This window comes from Channa argus, chromosome 21 (genome assembly GCF_033026475.1).
Source record: "Channa argus isolate prfri chromosome 21, Channa argus male v1.0, whole genome shotgun sequence".
NCBI lineage: Eukaryota > Metazoa > Chordata > Actinopteri > Anabantiformes > Channidae > Channa > Channa argus.
This window is the reverse complement of record NC_090217.1, coordinates 17,601,256-17,621,757: the sequence shown is the minus strand read 5'-3', so window position 1 is coordinate 17,621,757 and position 20,502 is coordinate 17,601,256. Positions and strand designations below refer to the sequence as shown.

The following is a 20,502-nucleotide window of genomic DNA, read 5'->3' as shown; positions in this document are numbered from 1 at the left end:
AGAAAAAAGTGACTAATCAAAAGGTCAAAACAGTTGTGTAGTAAGAAGACATAAAGCAAAACTCTTCAGCACAATGTTGGTACAAACATCTGGCAGCTCATATAACATACACAAACAGCTGAGCTAATCTTTCACGTTGACAATATGTGATTTGTAGCGTTTCTTTTGCAGGATTTCTTTTGCCGTTTAACTTTAAATTTCTTTAAATAAAATTGAGTATTTCAAAGTACCCTGTATGTTCAAATGGGCAAAAATTATCTCAAAATACAGTGTAACTTAAAAGCAGTTTCACTTTGACTGCTTCAAAGCAGCAGAGCACAGGAAGCTCAAATCAGATTGTAACATTTCTAGAAGACACAGCTTCTTTTTCCACGTTAATACACAAGTAGCTCATGTACGTAATGGCCCAGTTCAGTGAACAGAGGTGCTGCTGACTCCAAAACTGCAAACTCACCTGCAACACATGCTTGAATTGCGTTTATCATGTCATTGTCATTTTTATTGTCATATACTGCTAACTGACATAAAACCTAGCTTTGTAAATAATGTACGAGTTTTTTTTTTTATACGGTTGCTGAGATTAAACGTTCGTAGCTAATGCTCTGTATAATGAGCTCATCAGCGAATAGCTGTGCATGGATTAGCACAGTGGCGGAGAAATGTTTTTATTAAAAAGCCTACAACAGGTCTTGACAAAATTATTACATATAAAAGGCCATGAAAGTTCAAGCTCATACCTGCTAGCTCGTCCGGTTCCAGTCCAGTTTCTGTGTCTATCCCACAAATAACAAAGTAGTGGGCGAAGCGGCAGGGCGCCGAGCAGGACACCGCAGAGCTCCCACTCATCCCGGCTTTAGTGTGCAGAGCTACCCGCTCTCACTTACTCCGCGCAAAACATGGCCAGGAACAAAGGGAAAGCAGGATAAAAATGTCGACTAGGACCAAATGCTCCTTCACGTGGGTACCCAGCAATACAACCGAAAAAAGGACCGTGAAATACCGAATTTCTTTTTAGAAAGCTGCTCCACGGATGACGGGGCTGTATGAGCGGAGGTTTTCCCAGAACACGACTGCGTGCTCCGGAGAGGAGAGCACTGTGAAACTCCGCCTCTGTGGAGTTTAGACAAGTCGACAGGCAGAGTTGGATATTCAAATCGAGCGTCCTCCGTTAAGTCTGTCCTCTGTCACCATGGAGCAGCTGTTTTTAATTTCATGAAACGGTATACAGTATATTTGCCATTCATAACGTTAACTAGGGACTGACTGACTGATTTAAGTTAAGAGTTCTATTTTATTATTACTAAATATTCATGCGCTAACACCAACATACTGCCTAACCACTCACGGTGGTTTGCTTAGGGACTTTATCGCCTTGCGGAAGAGTACAAACATTATACATGTGTCCTTTTATTTGTAGTTACCAAGTTTTGTCCAGAAGCGAGGCTGTGATCTGTCCAACATACACTATGCACAAAAAGATAGGGATATTCGACTTTCGGGTGAAATTTCCGAATGCACATAAATGCACTATATCCTTTACAAGTGAACTTAATTTAACCTTCTTTAAACTTTTGAATGCACATGTCCAACTTTTTAATGTTACAGTACTTGTTAGAGAACAGCATGTTATGCAATAAGATCTTTAACTGCAAAAATCACAAGTGTATGGATAATTATAGACATTTCTTTTTATACTACATATTGCATACATGATCATACAATTAAATAACAGTCTTTTGTATAATTTAGTAGATATTAGTTTCACTTAAGTTTTACAAATAGTACACCTCATGGGCACTGCCTTTAAACCAATCAAATGAAGACCCTTAAGGGTGATTGACTGACTAGCCAATCAGGATGAACTTTTAATTAATCTCAACCTGCCACTACTCCTTCTACCTGCAGTGAATGTACATCAGTCTGTAATACCTCTAAGATGGAATAAGACATCCTTCATTACCTAATGTGCTTGGATTCTCTTGAAACTTTGCCTCCAGTCCCATTTCCATGTTATAGGTAAGTTGTTGATCCAAAGTGCAGCAGCACGCCTTATTTTTAATAAGCCAAAAAGAACTCATGTCACACCACTCTTGAGATCTCTACACTGGCTTGCTGTAGCTGCTCACATCAGGTCTGCTGCGGTCTGCCAACGAACAATGTCTGGTGGTCCCAGCACTGCACAAAAGACACCAAGCAAAACTCTTCAGTGAAATGAAAACGCTGCACTCACAGCAAACTTACTCCCAATATTAAAAAAACTGCTGAAAACAAAACTCTTCCGTATCTTCCTATGCACTTAAATCTATTTAAAAACAGAAATTACATTTCAGTTCTGTCTTTTCTTGCACTTGCATCTCGTGAAATGTAAGTTTTGATGTTTTTCTCCTTGACTTAGATTTTTGTTTGCCTTGTTCCTCATGTGTAAGTCGCTTTGGATAAATACATCTGCTAAATAACTAAATGTAAATGTATTTTCTTTTACAATCATTGATATATGCTTTTAAATGGGGCCTGGTGGCTCAGTGCTAGAGCATTGGGTTGGGATGCAGAAGGCAGCAGGTTCAAATCCCACCCTACGAGGTGTGGCCCCACCTAGCCACCAAGGGCAACCTTGGTGCCGGTCCCAAGCCTGGACAAAAAAAAAAAATGAAGGGTTGCAGCAGGAAGGGCATCTGGTTTAAAAACACATACAAATCAACATGTGAAACACGTTCCGCTGTGCTGACCCTGTAGGGACAAGGCAAAAGCTGTTTATCTTGATATATGCTTTTAAACCATGCACAATTTGTATTTAGATTAGATCTTGTGTGCATTTTACTAAGTGAACTGTTCTAAAAAGATAAGCTCCAAACAAATTAAATTAAATACAATTGAAAGACACATGATGTGCCTAACCCATTAACCACATGCAATAATACAGAGTTTACAAACTAGAGAGAGTAATTTAAATTCCAAATTTAATTTTTTGCTTGTTTTGTCAGTCCTTTTTTATGTTGACATAAAGTAATTGTAGAAGTTAGTTTATGAAAGCAGGATAAACATCTTTAGAAGAATCATCTCACTTCTTAGGGGGTCCCACAGGTAAAGTTGGGTTGAAGCCTCACCTGCAGCTTTAAGTAGTGGGTGTCACAGATTATGTATGAGAACAGACCTCAGAGTAAACACAGTGAGAAGGAATGTGATAAGAACTTTATTCAGGGTAAGAACAAAACTCAATCCAGAAGGACATTGGAGACAGGTGTGTCAAAAGACAATACGCAACTAATAACAATCTTCAAACTGGCAATAAGTAATTTAGAAAGGTTGAATCTGAATCAGAAAACAAACAAAACATATCTATAGTAAATCAACATGAAACTAGTGCAGTAAGATTAAAGTATCCAAACATAAATACAAAACCCAGAATTCAGAGTCAGAATCTGCTTGCGAACACAATCACATTCACATAAAACAAGAGAATAGCCTGGATATGGCTGCAAACCAGAGAAATGGGTTGTGAGAAATTAACAGATTTATTAAAGAACACAGGATATCAAGAGAAGAAACTTTAAAATATATAAATAATTAAATCAATAAATCCAGGAGGGAGGAAAAAGGCTGACCTGGTCTTAGCAGGTAATAATTCCAAATGCATACAAAACACAAATCTAGAGAAAATTAAAACCACAAATGGGACCAGAAATAACTCAGGGGGATAAACTTGAACCCAGTCTAGGAGAGCTAAGAACTATCAAAGCAGAGTGCAGTCAAAAGAACAGATGCAAACCGCTTAAAGCAGTAACTTTAAAGTGGACGCTAAACAGAAAAGGTAAGGAACAGACATGAAAAACAACCAGGAGTGTGAATATCCAGTTACAAGAGTCACTATTCCAGATAACATGAGACAGGCAAACCAGAAGTCAGGGTGTTCCATCTAGGAGAAAAGATGAGGATCTGAAAGGGAACTGAGGGGAGAGCTGAGTTTTAATAGGCAGTGGAATAGGTGTAAACAGTGGTCACTGATGAGTAGTGAAGCTGGAGGGGTGAAGTGGGAACAGGGAGTGGAGAAAAAGGCTACAAAATCAAAGTCCAGAACAGGAAATGGAGCTTACCACCAACACATTTTACAAGATCAACTCCCTTTATCTTGACAAAAGGTTCCAGCTTCCCAAGTCATACTTTTGTCAGCAGTATCAATCTTCTCAGCAATGACTACATAATTCGCTCGCCACATAGGTAATTTTTTCTGATCACTTAAATGCAAACTCTACACAACGTATAATTAACTTCATTTGTAGAGTCCCTTGGCATTTCCAGAGCTATAAGAACATTATTAAGGAAAGAATGAGGCATACGTGAGGTAGCTGCAGTTACCCTGTAGTGTGTTTATCCCAGGACAAAGTTCAGGTTATATATACACATACATTATTATTATTTTTTTTTTGTCCTTTTGGCTTATCCTGTGATTTCAGGGTCGCCACTGCGGATCATTGTTGATTTGGCACAGATTTTACGCTGGATGCCCTTCCTGACGCAACCCTCCCCAATTACTACCGGGCTTGGACTGGCACTGCACAGCTGGGGATGGGAATGGGCTGTTGGGGGTTCAGTGTCTTGCCCAGAGACAATTTCACATATAGCCAGGGATCCACCACTGACCCTGTGGTCAGTGGACGACTGCCTTTACCAACTGAGCTACAGCCGCCCCATATATATCAAATAAAATAAAAAATTCCAAAACAGAGCGTTTTACAAATATGAGATATAAGTTTGAAAGCAAAATGAAGTGCACAAATCTAATAACATTTTTCTGAAGTAGGATGTAAGAATTACAGATTATTTAAAAGTGCAAATAGTTGGCCAAGGCTCTATGAGGTCATTACAATATTGTTGTTCTTGTCCTTGTAGGTTTATGCCCTTTGGACATGCAAATCAACAGAAGTTGTTGTGGCTGTTGTAAGGAATGTCGAACAGAAAGGCACAAGGAATTTCAAAGTTTGAGGCCTGATTAACTCATCATAGGCGAGGCCAGTCTTATTTCTTAAAATTAAAAAGTGTTTTACTAAATTACGTACCTCACTTAATTAATGTCTTAATGCATGCATATTTCTTAATATCATGATATAGCAATGTCATCCAAACTGTCATCCCAGAATGTCTGAAGTGTGACTTCAGGCAAAACTGTAGCCAAAATGATCTATTGTCAAACATGCTCATGATGATGTGATTAAACATGGCTTCACCGTAGCCTTAACATTACTCAACATTTTTGCTATTATTTATTTTCTACACAATTTCTTCAACAGGCCATAAAATGTTAGAGTCATTCTCAAAACGACAGAAACTTCTGGCCAACTACACCCCATGGATCACTACACAATGCATTTGATTTTACACGGCACAATAGAGAAGATGACCAGGCAGGGTTTAAAACAGCTTAGTATAAATGAAAGGATTTGTTATATTTTTTTACTTTACTATTGTAACCCGTGATTGTATCTGTAGGCCTCAGTTTATAGACTGAATGATTTGAACTGGGTGTGCACATCTTCTAATATTATAACCCTTGATCTGATACAGGAATGTTTTTTGTTAAGCACTATGTTTGGAATAGCACCGTTTTTGGTTGGTCCAAAATATACATACATATGATTTGTGGAGTTCTGCATTTGCCTATTACAAAAAATATACAGTTATTTTTCCACCTTGGTGAATGAGAAGCAGTGTAAAGTGCTTTGAGTGCCAATAAGTAAAGCGCTATATAAGTGCAGACCATTTACCATTTATGAACAGAGAGACAGCCATTCACAAGTATGGGCAATTTATGGTCACCAATTATCTAAGTACATGCATGTGGACAGTGGGAGAAAAATGGAATACCTAGAGTATGCTAAAGCATAGAAGTTGACTTTTACAATCAACTCACAGAAATTGGAAGACTAGAGATTATGTCATTAGTTGCCGCATTTTTTACACATTGTATTATGTTATCTATGCCTCAAAATTGATGTGACTATTCTGGTTCTTTCAAATGTCTTCATGTTCTTCACCAGTAGATGGAAATAATTTAAATTATTTTGAAACAAAGCAAAACCATAAAGGAACTGTAAACATAAATAGACATTTATTTTCCTTTCACCCTGTAGACAATACAAGATGCAATCGAATATGCTTGGAAAGGAGGACTGGGTTAACATCAAGTGGCAGCCTGGCAAGATACCCCACACATTTCAGAAAGATGCCACCAGCTGCGGGGTCTTTGTAATGCAGGTGATCCTATGCAACATACTGTATTTAAGGTAGATAAAACATGTAGTTTAACAAATTAAATGTTGTTTTCATTAAGATATATAGCCAAAATGACAGGGGCAGCAGTGGCTCAGTTGGTAGAATGGCCATCTACCGACTAAGTGTCCTTGGGCAAGACACTGAACCCCCAACAGCCCATCCCCAACCCCAGTCGTGCAGTTTCTGCCAGTCCGAAGCCCAGCAGAAATTGGGGAGGGTTGTGTCAGGAAGGGCATCTGGCGTAAAAACTGTGCCAAATCAACATGCGGACAAAGATCCGCTGTGTCGGTCCTGAATTCATGGGATAAGCTGAAAGGACAAATTAATTATAACTAAATAAATAGATGTCCAAGACGACGATGATGGAATTTCTAAACGTTTCACAGATGTTTGACATTGATTCATTAAAACAATCTCTTTAAAGTGTAAGAGACATGGCAGAAGACATTCTCAGAGAATCAGGTATTGTTCACAGATAGAAATTAGTTTATTAAGTACATTGTATATATTCCATCCCTCAGCAGACAATAATTAATGAGACCTCCTTGTCGACCTGTACTTAATGCCTAAGGACACATTATTGAGACACTGAATTATAGTGTTGTGGTATACCCACTACTGTTGTTAGCTTTTGTTTCAATAAATTGTTTGAGATAAATAAATGACCATTGCATGCTTCTCATGAAATAATATCACTGTAGCATGAACTTTTTATACTTAAATAAATTTCACACGAAAGTCAAATATCCCTAACTTTTGTAAGTAGTGTACGCCTAACAAAAGACAGACAGTTTATTACATAAGAACCATATTAGGCATTGTGGGAAAAAAAGGCTATAAAAAGTTTTTATATTCACAACATTGGGTGTTGTATGGTTTAAATTATTGAAAAAGGATTTGTTCAAATATCAACAAATCCTTTAAAAGACTAAATCCAGCAATGTCTTTTCTTTCTCTTTCTCATTGTAAGATCTGTAAATCTGATTTGAGCTTAATTTTCTGTTCCACTGATTTTCATTGATGTTCAAAAACAACAAACAAGCCAATACCTGACCATCTGGTTACCTGTACCCATGAGCTTTGATCAATTAGAACAATACTGACAGTCCCTGAGGAGATCTGTTTAGAAACTTATATGAACTATCTAGGATTTATTCATGTCTGTTTTTTATGTACATGTAATGTACAGTGTTTTTTGACAGTAGCATCTTCCTGCTCTGAAACCCCTAAAACCACTAAGCTTTTGTTGTTTGTTGTTCATTTTTGTTGCTTAAATGAAGACGCGACGACAATATTAAACTATACACACTGTTAGGCCCCCACTTCCCGCAGCCCACTGTGGGGTGGGGGCGTAACAATAGCACAAGACAACCAAAAGAAATTAAAAAGGCCAGGGCAGATATGTAAGACATACTGTTTATTCTTAGTGTGTTGAAAAAACTACTGAACACAAGGGGGGGGGACAGGACCAGGAGTTCGTGCCAACTCAAAGAAATAAATTAAATATAAACAGGGCCCATCTCCCTTTACCTACAGCATGGGTGAGGAAACAAAAATCAAAACAACAGCCTGGCTGTCTAGTCTATAACTGCTTATATTTTAAATGTACAATAAGGCACCAACCTTATAACCATGTGTTGCACATGTACAGGGTACCCACATTTACCTATATCCCGCCTTCCACCACATCATAATCTAGAAATACAGAGCAAAACATGGCAAAGTTCAAGCAAGAGGCTCATAACAAAAAAAAAAAGGGCATCAGATAAAGGAGCTGCCCCCTTTTGTAAAGCAGTTTAGCAGCAGATTGGTTCAGGACAGAAAACCCCACAGTGCCACCTACCCTAGCATGTAACAATACATACAGTTTATGTATTGCTTCTGAATTTAACTTAATTTCCCAATTATCTTCTGTCCCTTAATAATATTTGAAAGTAATAATTATACACTCATTTTAGGCCAATTTCGTTATTTTTGTGTGATTTATTAGGCCTAAAAGGACAATTTGTGAAATGTAACAAATGCCACAAAAGTAATTAATGTAAATCTTAAAAAACTGAGCATTATTATTTTGTGATAGAACTTTGTTGGTGGTTTTGATTGTATTTCATACATTTTAAGGATCCATTTTAATAGTTTATCACAGGAACTTATCATTCAAAACAGACGCTAACGGTAGGGTGGGATCTCTACTGCAATGCTTCCATCTAGTGGTGAAACTGGAAGTACACAAGCCAATAAGCAATGACTCTATGGGACTATATGTATTTTGTCATTATTAATAAAAACATTGTCAGAATTAGTGTAATCAATTCAATTCAACTTTATTTATACAACGCCAATTCACAACAAAGTCATCTCAGGGAGAGGAATGTTAAACAAAAGGTTTTAAAAGATATTAAGCATTTAAGTAAATCCAAATGTTCAATCATTATCACGTCGCTGGGGAAAAAAGAACACTTGAATTTACATGACAAACATCTAATAGACTCTCTATTACTAATAAATGCCTACATTTGTCAAAGTCTAGTCTCTAAATTTTAAACATCCTGGTGATTTATTACATTTTTGTGACAATGTGATTGATTCACTATTCTGTGAAATCCAGTCAACAACACATTGAAGTTCTAGATTTATAGTGAATTTATTGTAGGTTTTAGTTTTTTAATGGATTTGTTTACAGCCACAAAAATATGGAACATTACAAACTTTACCTTTTACTAAATAGATGTCCTCTCTTTTCAGAGAACCAGCCCTGAAAATATACCAAATTGATTAGTGTCAATAAAAACAAACCAAGTAAGAGTTAGAAACACAATGGTTACACTGACCAGTTGATTAATATCTTGCTCACTGTTCTACAAAAAAACAAAATCAATTTTATAGTATCCCTAATGCTCTTAAGTACTCATACTTCAGAACATTTATATATTTCTGGCAAAGAGACAGAAAGAGTGAAGAATGATCTATGACAAAAATAATTTGAGACTACAAATGACTTTTTTTAATGCAGGTCATTTACACAGTATCTAACAAAATTACTGGGAAAAAAATAGTAAAAACTACAATACAGACAATCTCTAAGGAGATCTATTTAATTCAATTCAACTTTATTTATATAGCGCCAATTCACAACAAAATAATCTCAAGGCACTTTACAGAATAAAGTCAAGACTATAAAGATGTATAGAGAGTATCCAACAATTCCCACTTGGCAACAGTGGAGAGGAAAAACTCCCTTAAATGGAAGAAACTTTCAGCAGGACCAGGCATAGAGTGGGCGGCCATCTGCCTTGACCAGTTGGGATGAGTAGAAAGTGGAGAGAGAAAACAAAAAGAGCAACAAAAACTCATCTGGCAGGTGGGTAGGACAAGTTGCTGTGCACCGGAAAACACACAGCTTCAAAGCCAGGGACACCTGCGGAAAGGGACAGAGAGAGGAGGACAGAACAAAAAAGACAACTACAGGAGAAAGAATACACATACAGGGTTGTTCAAAATAATAGCAGTACAATGTGACTAACCAGAATAATTCAGGTTTTTAGTATATTTTTATTGCTACGTGGCAAACAAGTTACCACAAGTTGCAGTAGATTCTCAGAAAACAAACAAGACCCAGCATTCATGATGTGCAGCTCTTAAGGCTGTGCAATTGGGCAATTAGTTAAAAGGTATGTGTTTAAAAAAATATTATTGTCTGCCGTTATGTACAAACTCAAAACTAGTTTGTACAAACGTTTTTGTTTCTAGGATTTAGCAATCCTGTGAATTTTGTTGTATGACCAGTTTTTAAAACTGCTTGACATCAGTGTGGCATGGAGTCAACCAACTTGTGGCACCTCTCAGCTGTTATTCCACTCCATGATTCTTTAACAACATTCCACAATTCATGTACATTTCTTGGTTTTGCTTCAGCAACAGCATTTTTGATATCACCCCACAAGTTCTCGATTAAGGTCCGGGGATTGGACTGGCCACTCCATAACATTCGTTTTAGACTTTACTAGTTTACTAGTGTGTTTGGGGTCATTGTCTTGTTGAAACAACCATTTCAAGGGCATGTTCTGTTCAGCATAAGACAACATGACGTCTTCAAGTATTTTGACATGATCCATGATCCCTGGTATGCGATAAACAGTCCCAACACCATAGTAGGAGAAACATGCCCATATCATGATGCTTGCACCACTGTGTTTCACTGTATTCACTGTGTACTGTGGCTTGAATTCAGAGTTTGGAGGTCGTCTCACAAACTGTCTGTGGCCCTTGTACCCAAAATTTTACTCTCATCAGTCCACAAAATGTTCCTCCATTTCTCTTTATGCCAGTTGATGTGTTCTTTGGCAAATTGTAACCTCTTCTGCACATGCCTTTTATTTAACAGAGGGACTTTGTGGGGGATTCTTGAAGATAGATTAGCTTCACACAGACATCTTTTAACTGTCACAGTACTTACAGGTAACTCCAGACTGTATTTGATCATCCTGGAGCTGATCATTGGCTGAGCCATTCTGGGTATTATCCCATTTTGATGATTGTCTTCCATATTATTCCACGTCTCTCTGGTTTTGCTCTACATCTTAAGGCATTGGAGATCATTTTAGTTGAACAGCCTATCATTTTTTGCACCTCTTTATAGGTTTCCCCCTCTCCAATCACCTTTTTAATCAAAGTACACTGTTCTTCTGAACAATGTCTTGAACGACCCATTTTCCTCAGGCTTTCAAATGCTTGTTCAACAAAGTGCTGGCTTCATCCTTAAATAGGGGGCCACCTGATTCACACCTGTTTTTTCACAAAATTGATGACCTCAGTGATTGAATGCCACAATGCTATTTTTTGAACACACCCTTTTCAACTAATTGCCCAATTGCACAGCCTTAAGAGCTGCATATCATGAATGCTGGGTCTTGTTTGTTTTCTGAGAATCATTGTACTGCTATTATTTTGAACAACCTTGTAGCTAATGTCATACAGTGGTGACAAATAAATGTGGGGCGAAAAAGGAGGAGAGAGGGACAAGAGGAGCAAACGAGGTCAGTGCATCAGGGGGTGGGTCCCCCAGCAGTCTAAGCCTATAGCAGCATAAGTATAACTAACTATAAGCTCTATCAAAGAGAAAGGTTTTAAACCAAGTTTAAAAGTAGAGAGGGTGTCTGCTTTCCGAATCTGAACTGGGAGCTGGTTCCACAGAAAAGGGACTTAAGAGCTAAATGCGCTGCATCTCATTCTACCTTTGTTAATTTTGTGAAGCAAAAGTAGGCCTGCATTCTGAGATCGAAGTGGTCTACTGGGATGATATGTTACGATGATGTATTTTAGATATGATGATCTGTTTAGAACCATCAAGGCATAGCCTAGTGGCGGTCCTGAGCCTGGACAAAATGGGAGGATACCAAGCATAAAAAAATCCTGTCAAATCAACATGCATTAAGTGTTTCACTGTGGCAAACCCATATTTAGTGGTGACACTAGTGGTTTTAATGATATTTGATGCATTTTAAAAGTAAGCTTTAATGCCTGTATTTATTTTTTGCAGAACTCTATAACTATCTATATCTAAAACTATATTCCTAAACCTGGTATCACTCGTTAAATTTACAAAGTAAAAAAAACTAACCTCCTAATAAAGTACACATCCTGCCAACACTTACGCATAGATGTGGTTCCCTGTCAACTGACCAAAACTTTATTACAATAGATAGAAAACCCTTTTTATTAGATATTTTCTGTTTACATCATTGTGGAGTCATGTTACATTAAAGCCAATACCACTAAATTCTTTAAGAGTCCTAAAATTCTTAATTTCCCTAACAGCTAAAAAAAGATTGATTGAAGTAATGACAAGTGTGACAAGGGCTCCCCCATTATCACAAATGTATAAATGTATGACACAAGTTTGGTGCTATGGGAGCTTAAACTTTGTGGTTCCCGCTAAACATGCAATCACAGTCAAATGAACAGTATAGTTAAAGGTGAGCAAATCACTATATTTGGTTTATTACAGGAACTGGTGTGCATCTTTCAAAATAAGGGTCAGTTTTAAGCTGTGGATCTGTATTGCAATGTCTCAATGTAGTGGTGACCAAGTACAGAGTCAATAAGCAATGGATCCATAGGACTATATGTATTTTGACATCAATAACAAAAACATTGTTGTTTGAATTAGTGTAATCAAACTTTTGCTGTGTAGTAGAAAAATAATGTTAACTTTAAAAAGTGAAAAACATCCTACACAAAGCATTTTTAAAAGATTAAACATTTAAGTAAATGTGTTCAAAAACATTGTGAGGTAGCTGAAAAAAAGTACACTAGTTTTCACATGAGAACGTACAATTTCTGTACGTACTGTACAAACAGTTAAAAATCCAGAGAATTTCGTTTTTTTAATACATATATATACACATTATATCATTGTGTGTAATTGTACTATACACAAATGCTAAGGAGGAAAAAAAAAAAAAAAAAAAATTCCGTTTTGTGAGAACTGCTGTTTCTCCCCACAAACAGCCCATCTGAAACTTCCATTATTGATGTTGACATGTCTCACGGATTCGGTCCTGGATGGGATCTGAACATCTTCATCTTCCTGCTAGAACCTTCTATTATATAAATAAATAAAGATAGAATAGTAATAGAATAAGTAGAAATAAAAAGATTGTCTGCATCTTAACACCCAAAAATCCTGGTGAAATTAAACAGTCCAGTTATGCATGGAAGCCATATTAGTCAATGTGTAAAGCATCACCTGTTGTTTGGCCTTGACAATGTTGGCTTCTCTAGCCACTTGCAACCTTTGCCCACGGAGCTCCCTATGGCAAGAATCGGGGTTTGAAACATTCATTTATATTAGGTATATCGAAACATGTCTAATTTATGTGTGAAAAATGTAACACCATAAAAATAAAACACAATACTTCAAAATAACACACTCCGTTCCCTTGAGGTGCCTCGATTTATCTCTTTTGTCCACTGTTTGGCTTCAAACATGGCTCTTTTCATCAGGGGGGTGGTAAACTTGTGGGACTTGTGGCTCTGTCTGGGTGCTCTGTTACTGTGACGAGATGTGGGTCTTGCATTCCTGTTTGTAATATAACTTGTGGTTCTCGAGCACTCCGTCCCCAGGCTACTTCTTCTGCCTCTCCCTACTGGGACATAGCTATTGGACCAATCCTCCACTGCTCGCCTCTTTGCTGTTAACTGTATGGGTGCAGAGGATGGTGGGCCTTGTGAGGGAGAGTGAGTATGGTCTAATGTTGAGGTGTTGTTATAAGAGAGGGAACGCTTTAGTTTGGATGAATGCAAATACGCGGGATCAGATGTGCAGGGCTTAGATTTAGGAAGGCCATGGAAAGCAGAACTTTCTGCAGACAGAGACAAATCTTTAGAGGAGGCTGAGCTTCGGCAGATTTCAAAAGGTTGTTTATCTGGGGAAGTCAAACAACTTGAAGTTGATGGGCCTTCTTGGTTAGACAATAGAGGCTCTCTGGAACCAGATCTTGCTTGGGGTTTTGATTCGTTAATCAGAATATTGGTTTTCTTTTTGCAGTGGCTCTTATTTCCAGATTTTGGTTTGGGCACACATCTTTCTTGGTCATTTTTGTTCAAGTCTAGTAAGTCAGTCTTTTTGCTGGTTGTTGTGAAGGTCTTAAGAGACTGTGTTTCATCTTTGCTAAATGTGCCTTTGGAATCTTTTGCACATTTCAAGTGCGTGCCGGATTGTGATTCATTGGGAACATAAAGAGGATTAATCAAAGTATTACGATCCGAAATGGAGTCTGCTTCCTTACCAACAGATTGGGGGACCTTGTTTGGTGAGTCTTTAAATAACAGTGTCTTTTTTTGAGGATTTTCACTGGTAGTTCTATAAACACTGTTCATGGTTTCAGCAGAATGTCTGTTTTGTACAGTAAACGAGGCACTGCCACTATTATCTGATGCTGATGAAAGAATTCTATCCATTGTGGCCTTCTTGTTCTGGTTAAGATCTTTTTGTCCCACTTTGTCAGAGCTATGGTAAACTGCTCTTTGTGAAGTAGTCTGTCCTTTGGCCTCTTGAATACAGTCAGAGTCAACCTTAGGTTCCGTCAACTGCTCGGTCTTTCTGATTTTGCCACCATCCTCTGAACCTGAAAGGAATACTTCCTTACAGTTTGTTTTCTGGTAATTTTTTTCACCTTCATCCTCTGGGTCAGAGTCCAGGATTATTACAATGTTTTGTGTTGAAATATTTTTTATGTTGGACTCAAGTTTAGGTTGGCACTGTTGTGCAGTGTTTTTGTGTAACATTTCTTTAAAGGTTTCACCCACATTGTCCACAGTCTTAACTAAATGCCCTCTTTGTCCACTACAGGAAAGCTCTTCTCTGTCCTCTGAGCTTGACGACTCTCTCTTCCTTTTTGCAGTCTTTGTGGAGTTTTGGTCACTTTCATCCTCAGTGTCAGAGTCAAGAATTATTATATCATCCTTTTTTGAAATATTCTGTTTATCTGTTTTGAAATATTCTGAGTGCCTCATTTGACCAATATGTGGATGTGTAGCCTCATGTTCTTTTTCTGGTGCAGATTCACCTTTGTCTGAGGGCACAGGTGTTGGACTTTTGAGCAAATGGCTGGGCACTGTTAAATAGTTATGTTCCGGTGCAGGTGAGTAATTACAACTGTCATCTGTTTCACAATTGTCTTCAGAATCAGAGTAGGACTCCCGTCTGTTCTGAAGTTTATGAGGTTCTGTCATAGGGTCCATTTCCTTTATAGGTGAACTCCTGCTTGATCTTCTGAATTGTGCAGTTTTGGATAGCAGAAAACTTTCAAGCGTGTCAAACTCCTCTATCTGATAAAGCACGGAAGCTGATCCTGGGTCTGATGCTGGCTTTTCTTTGGGACTTGTGTCACCCAGACTTTTTATGGACTCAGTATCACCAGCTTGCAACACAATTATGCCTAGGTCATTCTGGGCTTCTTCTTCTTCTTCAAATTTAAGGTCTGATATGCTTATAGGGAGGACTATCCAATCATCATCCATCTGATCACCAGTTTCATTTTTTAAAGCAGAGAAGGAACTGCATAATGAAGAGCAGTTTGTTTGACATTCCAGAGGTCTTCCGCCTTCCTTTTCAAATGTTAACCGCTTACTGTTGTTTTCAGGCAATTTTTTAAGGGATGCTGTTTCTACTGCAATGTTCTCAATCTGAGGATTTTCATCTTCACTTATATCTTCATACTGTACATCTGGGACTCTTAATTCCTCTTGCTCAGAGTTTGGGAGTTTTGGCAACAGTTGTGATGTGTCCTCATAATCTGAAATGTCTTCATATTGTGGATCTTTCATATTATTCACCAAGAATGTTTGCTCATGCTTGTTTTCAGATTTAGAGGGTTGTTCATTTTCTGAAAGTGCTACAAATAAATCTCTGTTTGAATGCACAAGACCTGCATCCTTCCTTGCATCTTCACAACTTTTCTTGCGCAGCTGTTGGTTTGCGTTAAGTGACACCACATTAACAATTTGAATTGATGAATTTATCTTGGAATGTGCAGTTACTTCTTTACAGGTGTCCATTTCATCCAAATTCTGGTTGATATTTGAAAAAGGAGTTTTGCATTCTTCATAAATTGAGCTGCAGTTGAACAACTTGTTGGAATACTTCTTAGTCACCTCATCCAAGGCCACTGGAGGCACTGCTCCGAGAACCACTGGACTCTCATCTTCATTTTTTGTGCAAGTGGCAGCGACTTTCGAGATAATTTGTGGATATTCTGTGGATGTAAAAAGACGAACGTTATCTATGTTTCCATCCCAATATTGTTGCATTATGACTTCAGAAAAGTTTTCCACTTCTGCAATGATCTCTACTTTCTCCAAACTAGCAATCAGCTCCTTCAGTGCAGTTAATGAATAATAAAGATTAGCCATGCCACCATTCCCAATGAATTTATCAATCCATTTGCTATGGAGACTTTCATTAGTGCTAATAAATGTTTTATCTCCACAGTCATCTGAACATACATTTTTCCCACAAGCATTAAACATAGCTACATCCATGTGTTTTTTAAATGGCAAATGCAAATCTATAGATGCACTCTTCTTAACAGATTCATTTTTACGTACATGTTTTGAGTGTTCTGTGGCAGAGGCCAGGGTACCTGTTTGTTTCTCTGATGCAACTGTAGTCTTAGGAGATAAGGAAACATCTTTAGCCGCTTGTCGTTCTGCAATAGAGGACTGCTCCATTATCGAATACATGAGACTCGGTCTCTCCACATATTCTTCAGAGACAGGTTTGGGGAGATGGGCAACACTACTTAACTGAAGAGTGGAGTCCCTGCTGTCCTCACTGGTGGTTATGCGTTGCTGAGTTGAACCATTGGTATAACATGAAAGTCTCTTTTTAATATAGTCCCATATTTGGTCATCTGTAGGAGGTTGATTGGCCATCTGACCAAATGGAGAAGAAAAAGAAAATGGCGGTTGGCAGTAGGTCAAATTAGTTCCACGTAAACAATCCAGATTTTGAGCTTTTGTATGTTCACCATTTAGAACAGGTAGCACATTTTTTACATTCTGACATGTCTCCTATCTGGAAAATGAGAACTAGTATCATGTTGGCAGTAGTAGTAGTAGTCTTTTTGTAATATTGCAGTGAACTATAATCTGGAGAATTTGCTTTGAGTAAGGCACACAGCAGTGCGCTGGATGTCAGATTTCTGTTCTCAGGCACAGAACGCATATCCTGTCCCATACAGTCTCCCTCAAGTGATGTAGAGATGGTACCAGCTGAAAAGGAGAGAGAGTTTTTATTAGCTGACATCTCAGAATAACTGCTGTGCTGTGCAGTCACATCTGGCCATGAGTAAACGTTATTACTAGCGAATCTGCTTCTGCAAGCTTCTGAGGTTTGGGATTCTGGGTCATTTCTGCTGTGGTGGTGAAGAGGTGGAAAATGTTGTGTTTGTGTATATCCTTTCTGCCTGACCTGGACAATAAGCCACTCCAAAATCCACAGAGTACTGGTTGGCAACCATATTTCTTTGTTTTCCATTTGGGTAAACCATTGGAAAAGGACTATCACTTGACATTAATCTGATGCTGCTGTGAATGGTAGATCTATCCTTTTGCTATGTGGATATCCAGAATGCATTGCATGAAGAGCTATCTTTTAAGTGAAAACTTTTTATTAATCATGATAATTTCTAGGAAACAAAAAAGCAAAATTAGTAGGTGGCTGGTCTCATATTCATATAAACCTTATCTACAACATGAATTTATTGACCTGTAAGATGAAGCAATAACAACCAAAATTTAACATGAAACTTTTACTTCGTATACAACTCAAAATAGAAGAGGAGGCAAGAGGCCAATTATGGACACAGCAAGTTGAAAAAGACAGCAACCAAGCGTAAAAATAAGGCTACAAGAGATTGCTATTCATTATTTGGCTTACTATGTTATGTTCTTGTGTTTTTTGGGGTGTGGTAGTGTTAATGAAGATTTAGTTTATGATCTTAAGGCTAGTCAACCCCTACTGATAGAGGATTAGGTGCTAGCTAAACATATAGGGTAGAATATGTAACAAACTTTCTCATTTACCCACTTGAAGATTAATCTTGGTAAGTGTTGGTCACTTGTATAGCTTTGTTGTTTAGGCTCACAAGCAGAAGTCACTTACGGTAATCAGATTAAATTTTGGTAACCAGAAACAGCAAAGTAGTACAGTAGCAAGTTTGAAGTGACAACTGAGCAATTTTTTTTGCTTTGGTATGTTTTTACGGTAATGTAGGAATGCTCGAAAAAGAACAAAAACTGAATGGAAAAAAAATTAAAATGCTAGGGGCATCCCTAGAGATATGGGGCAATGTTTAAGAGTTATATAAACTTTAAAACTCAAAACCCAGATTTATTGATAAATGTAAGTATTTCGTTTCTCCACGCTATCTGGATCAACTTACATGATCAGCACTTAATTATATAACGCCTTTCTACCTATTGGCATTCAAAGCGCCTTATACTTCTTATTCACCCATTCGCACTCACAATCACACACACACTCACACACCGGTGTGGGGGAGCTGCTATGCAGCTGGCCAACGCTCACTGGGAGCAACTAAGTTGGGGTACAGTGTCTTGCTCAAGGACACTTTGACATGTAACCGGAGGAGCCGGGGATTGAATCTACAACTGGGAGATTAGTGGACAACCGCTCTACCTTCCTGCGCCACAGGGCTATTATGACTTCTCTCTCCATTATTTAGAGTCGGTCTTAATCGAATCTGACGCTCCAGCAAATACTTCACTCCGGACATGGTTTTTGATCATTGTGACGAACATTGAACATTTATTGTACTTGCTTCTGAACGTAGCAGATGACAGATCAATTGAACATACAAATTTAAGTAGAATAATTTCACAAACATCTTCAAACAAGTTTCTCAAAGTATGGCTGAACTTGCAGAACTCTGTAAGAATCCATGTGCCTCCACAGCTACACACTGAACCTTTTTCTTCTACCTTGTTGTGGTCCACACCACCTTGTAGTCAGTTCCTCTGCTCCAGCTACAGTGTCACGTCTGCACTCTTCAGTAGCTGAGCTGAGCTGAACTGCACTCTCTTGTAACAAAAATCATTGCTATCTGTTGTTTCCTTGACAACTGGACAACAAACTTCAAAGGCAATCATCAAAGGCAAACTTGCTATAAGAAGTCACTAATGACATCAGTACACAGAAACATAACACAGCACAATACATACTACATAAAACAAAACCTGAATCTGAGGAAACCCTTGGTTGGCTCACACATATTTGTAACAGACCTAATGTTGAGCACAGAAATACACATTTTATTATGTGTATTTTGTGGCCATAAATAGATGCATCTAGTTTCTTTTCACTAATGTTTTAATAAGCCAGATTGCTAATGTCCTGTGATTGAGTCATTTAGACCAGCACCAATAATCAGTCAGACTCAGTGCAAAGTGATGAAATTTAATCATACAAATTGGTACCACTATGTACCATTGTGCAATACATTTATTTTCTTAATATATTGACATGTTGTGGTCTGAGTTTATCCATGACAGACATGCACTGGAATTCTGACATGATGATTTTGTCAGGAGGGGGTATGTGTGAACACAATTGTCCAAGTAAGATGTTGCTGACATTATGCCGACTTTATCCTTCAAGACTCGTAGCGCAATGTCCATATTATGTACCTGCACCATGCTGCTGTCTCAAATCATCAGTTTTCCGCAGCCTAAGTTTTGTACCATAATGATGCTTGTAAATTAAAACAGATGGGCCATTATCAAATCCACAAAAACATCCAGTAAGAGCAAGGACGTGGCCTTTAATAAACCTGAATGTAACGTAAATGTACATCCCCGTCCATTTCAATCCCAGCACTAGGGAGAATCTGTTTCGCAACACGTAATACAGAGAGGAATGTACAGATTTGTACATTGGAAGAACTAAACAACCACTTCACAAATGCACCTTAAAGACAAGGGTCACTCCTAAAGGATTGTCCTCGTTCTGGACAGAATGAGGTGTTAAGAGAAATAATAGGTCAGACTGAAATGACTCAGAATAGGTGGACAATTAAACCACTTATCAAACGCTTACAATGCAGTTCTTTCATTACTACTTACACGATTGTTCACAATCTAACTCATTTAACTCCAGGAACACACAAGAAATCATGGTTGAACAACAACCCCCAGATAACCATCAAGTGACAACTTAATGGTTTCAGAGTCTATAAGCCTGCATCTCTAGCAGGCTCTCTCATCTCTCTCTCCAAATCTTCAACTGCTCTTGCTCAGCTCTGCTGAAAATTGATGCAGACAGGGGTAGGACTTTATTTTGATGGGCACACCATGTGGCCAATGACGTGCAAGGACAGACTAGGTCCTATCACATTATGTGATAGAATGTAGTATCGATCGCGATTGACCGGTTGATCGCAAAGGTAGTGTGGGTAGATCGCACGGAATTAACTTTCAGCAATGTTCTACAAACGATACCCCATAATGACAAAGTAAAAAAAAGTTTGTTCGACATCTTTGCAAATTAAGTCAAAGGAATTGTCTGTAGACCTCTGAGACAGGATTGTATCAAGGCACAGATCTGGGGAAGGGTACGGAAAAATGTCTGCAGCATTGAAGGTCCCAATGAGGACATTGGCCTTTATTGTCCATTTGAAACCACCGGGACTCTTTCTAGAGCAGGCCCGCTGG

At 38.2% G+C, this 20,502-nt stretch overlaps 2 protein-coding genes across 18 annotated transcripts in view; both read right to left on the bottom strand.

The window, feature by feature from the left end:
• The window catches only part of LOC137106527 (DENN domain-containing protein 5B-like), a 67,476-nt gene extending 66,225 nt beyond the window's left edge, over positions 1-1,251 (bottom strand). For 3 of the 11 annotated variants that reach the window (XM_067489943.1, XM_067489946.1, XM_067489949.1), the window contains exon 1: positions 738-1,245. In XM_067489943.1, the coding sequence (XP_067346044.1) occupies positions 738-846 (109 nt within the window). In that variant the 5' untranslated portion in view covers positions 847-1,245. Of the gene's footprint in view, positions 1-737 lie in introns of all 11 variants that reach the window. The other 8 variants (XM_067489942.1, XM_067489945.1, XM_067489948.1 and 5 more) reach the window with 6 other exon arrangements.
• A 7,319-nt stretch (positions 1,252-8,570) lies between these two features.
• LOC137106490 (serine-rich adhesin for platelets-like) overlaps positions 8,571-20,502 on the bottom strand; it is a 19,540-nt gene continuing 7,608 nt past the window's right edge. Inside the window, exons 2-6 of one of the 7 annotated variants that reach the window (XR_010911959.1) lie at positions 16,800-17,043; positions 16,413-16,704; positions 13,185-16,025; positions 13,016-13,079; positions 8,571-12,869 (exon numbers count right to left, since the gene is read on the bottom strand). Coding sequence is in view for 5 of the 7 variants with exons in the window: in XM_067489835.1 (XP_067345936.1) it covers positions 12,860-12,869; positions 13,016-13,079; positions 13,200-16,025; positions 16,413-16,704; positions 16,800-16,802 (3,195 nt within the window). In the remaining 2 variants the exon portion in view is untranslated. Of the gene's footprint in view, positions 13,080-13,184; positions 16,026-16,412; positions 17,044-20,502 lie in introns of all 7 variants that reach the window. The other 6 variants (XR_010911960.1, XM_067489835.1, XM_067489839.1 and 3 more) reach the window with 6 other exon arrangements.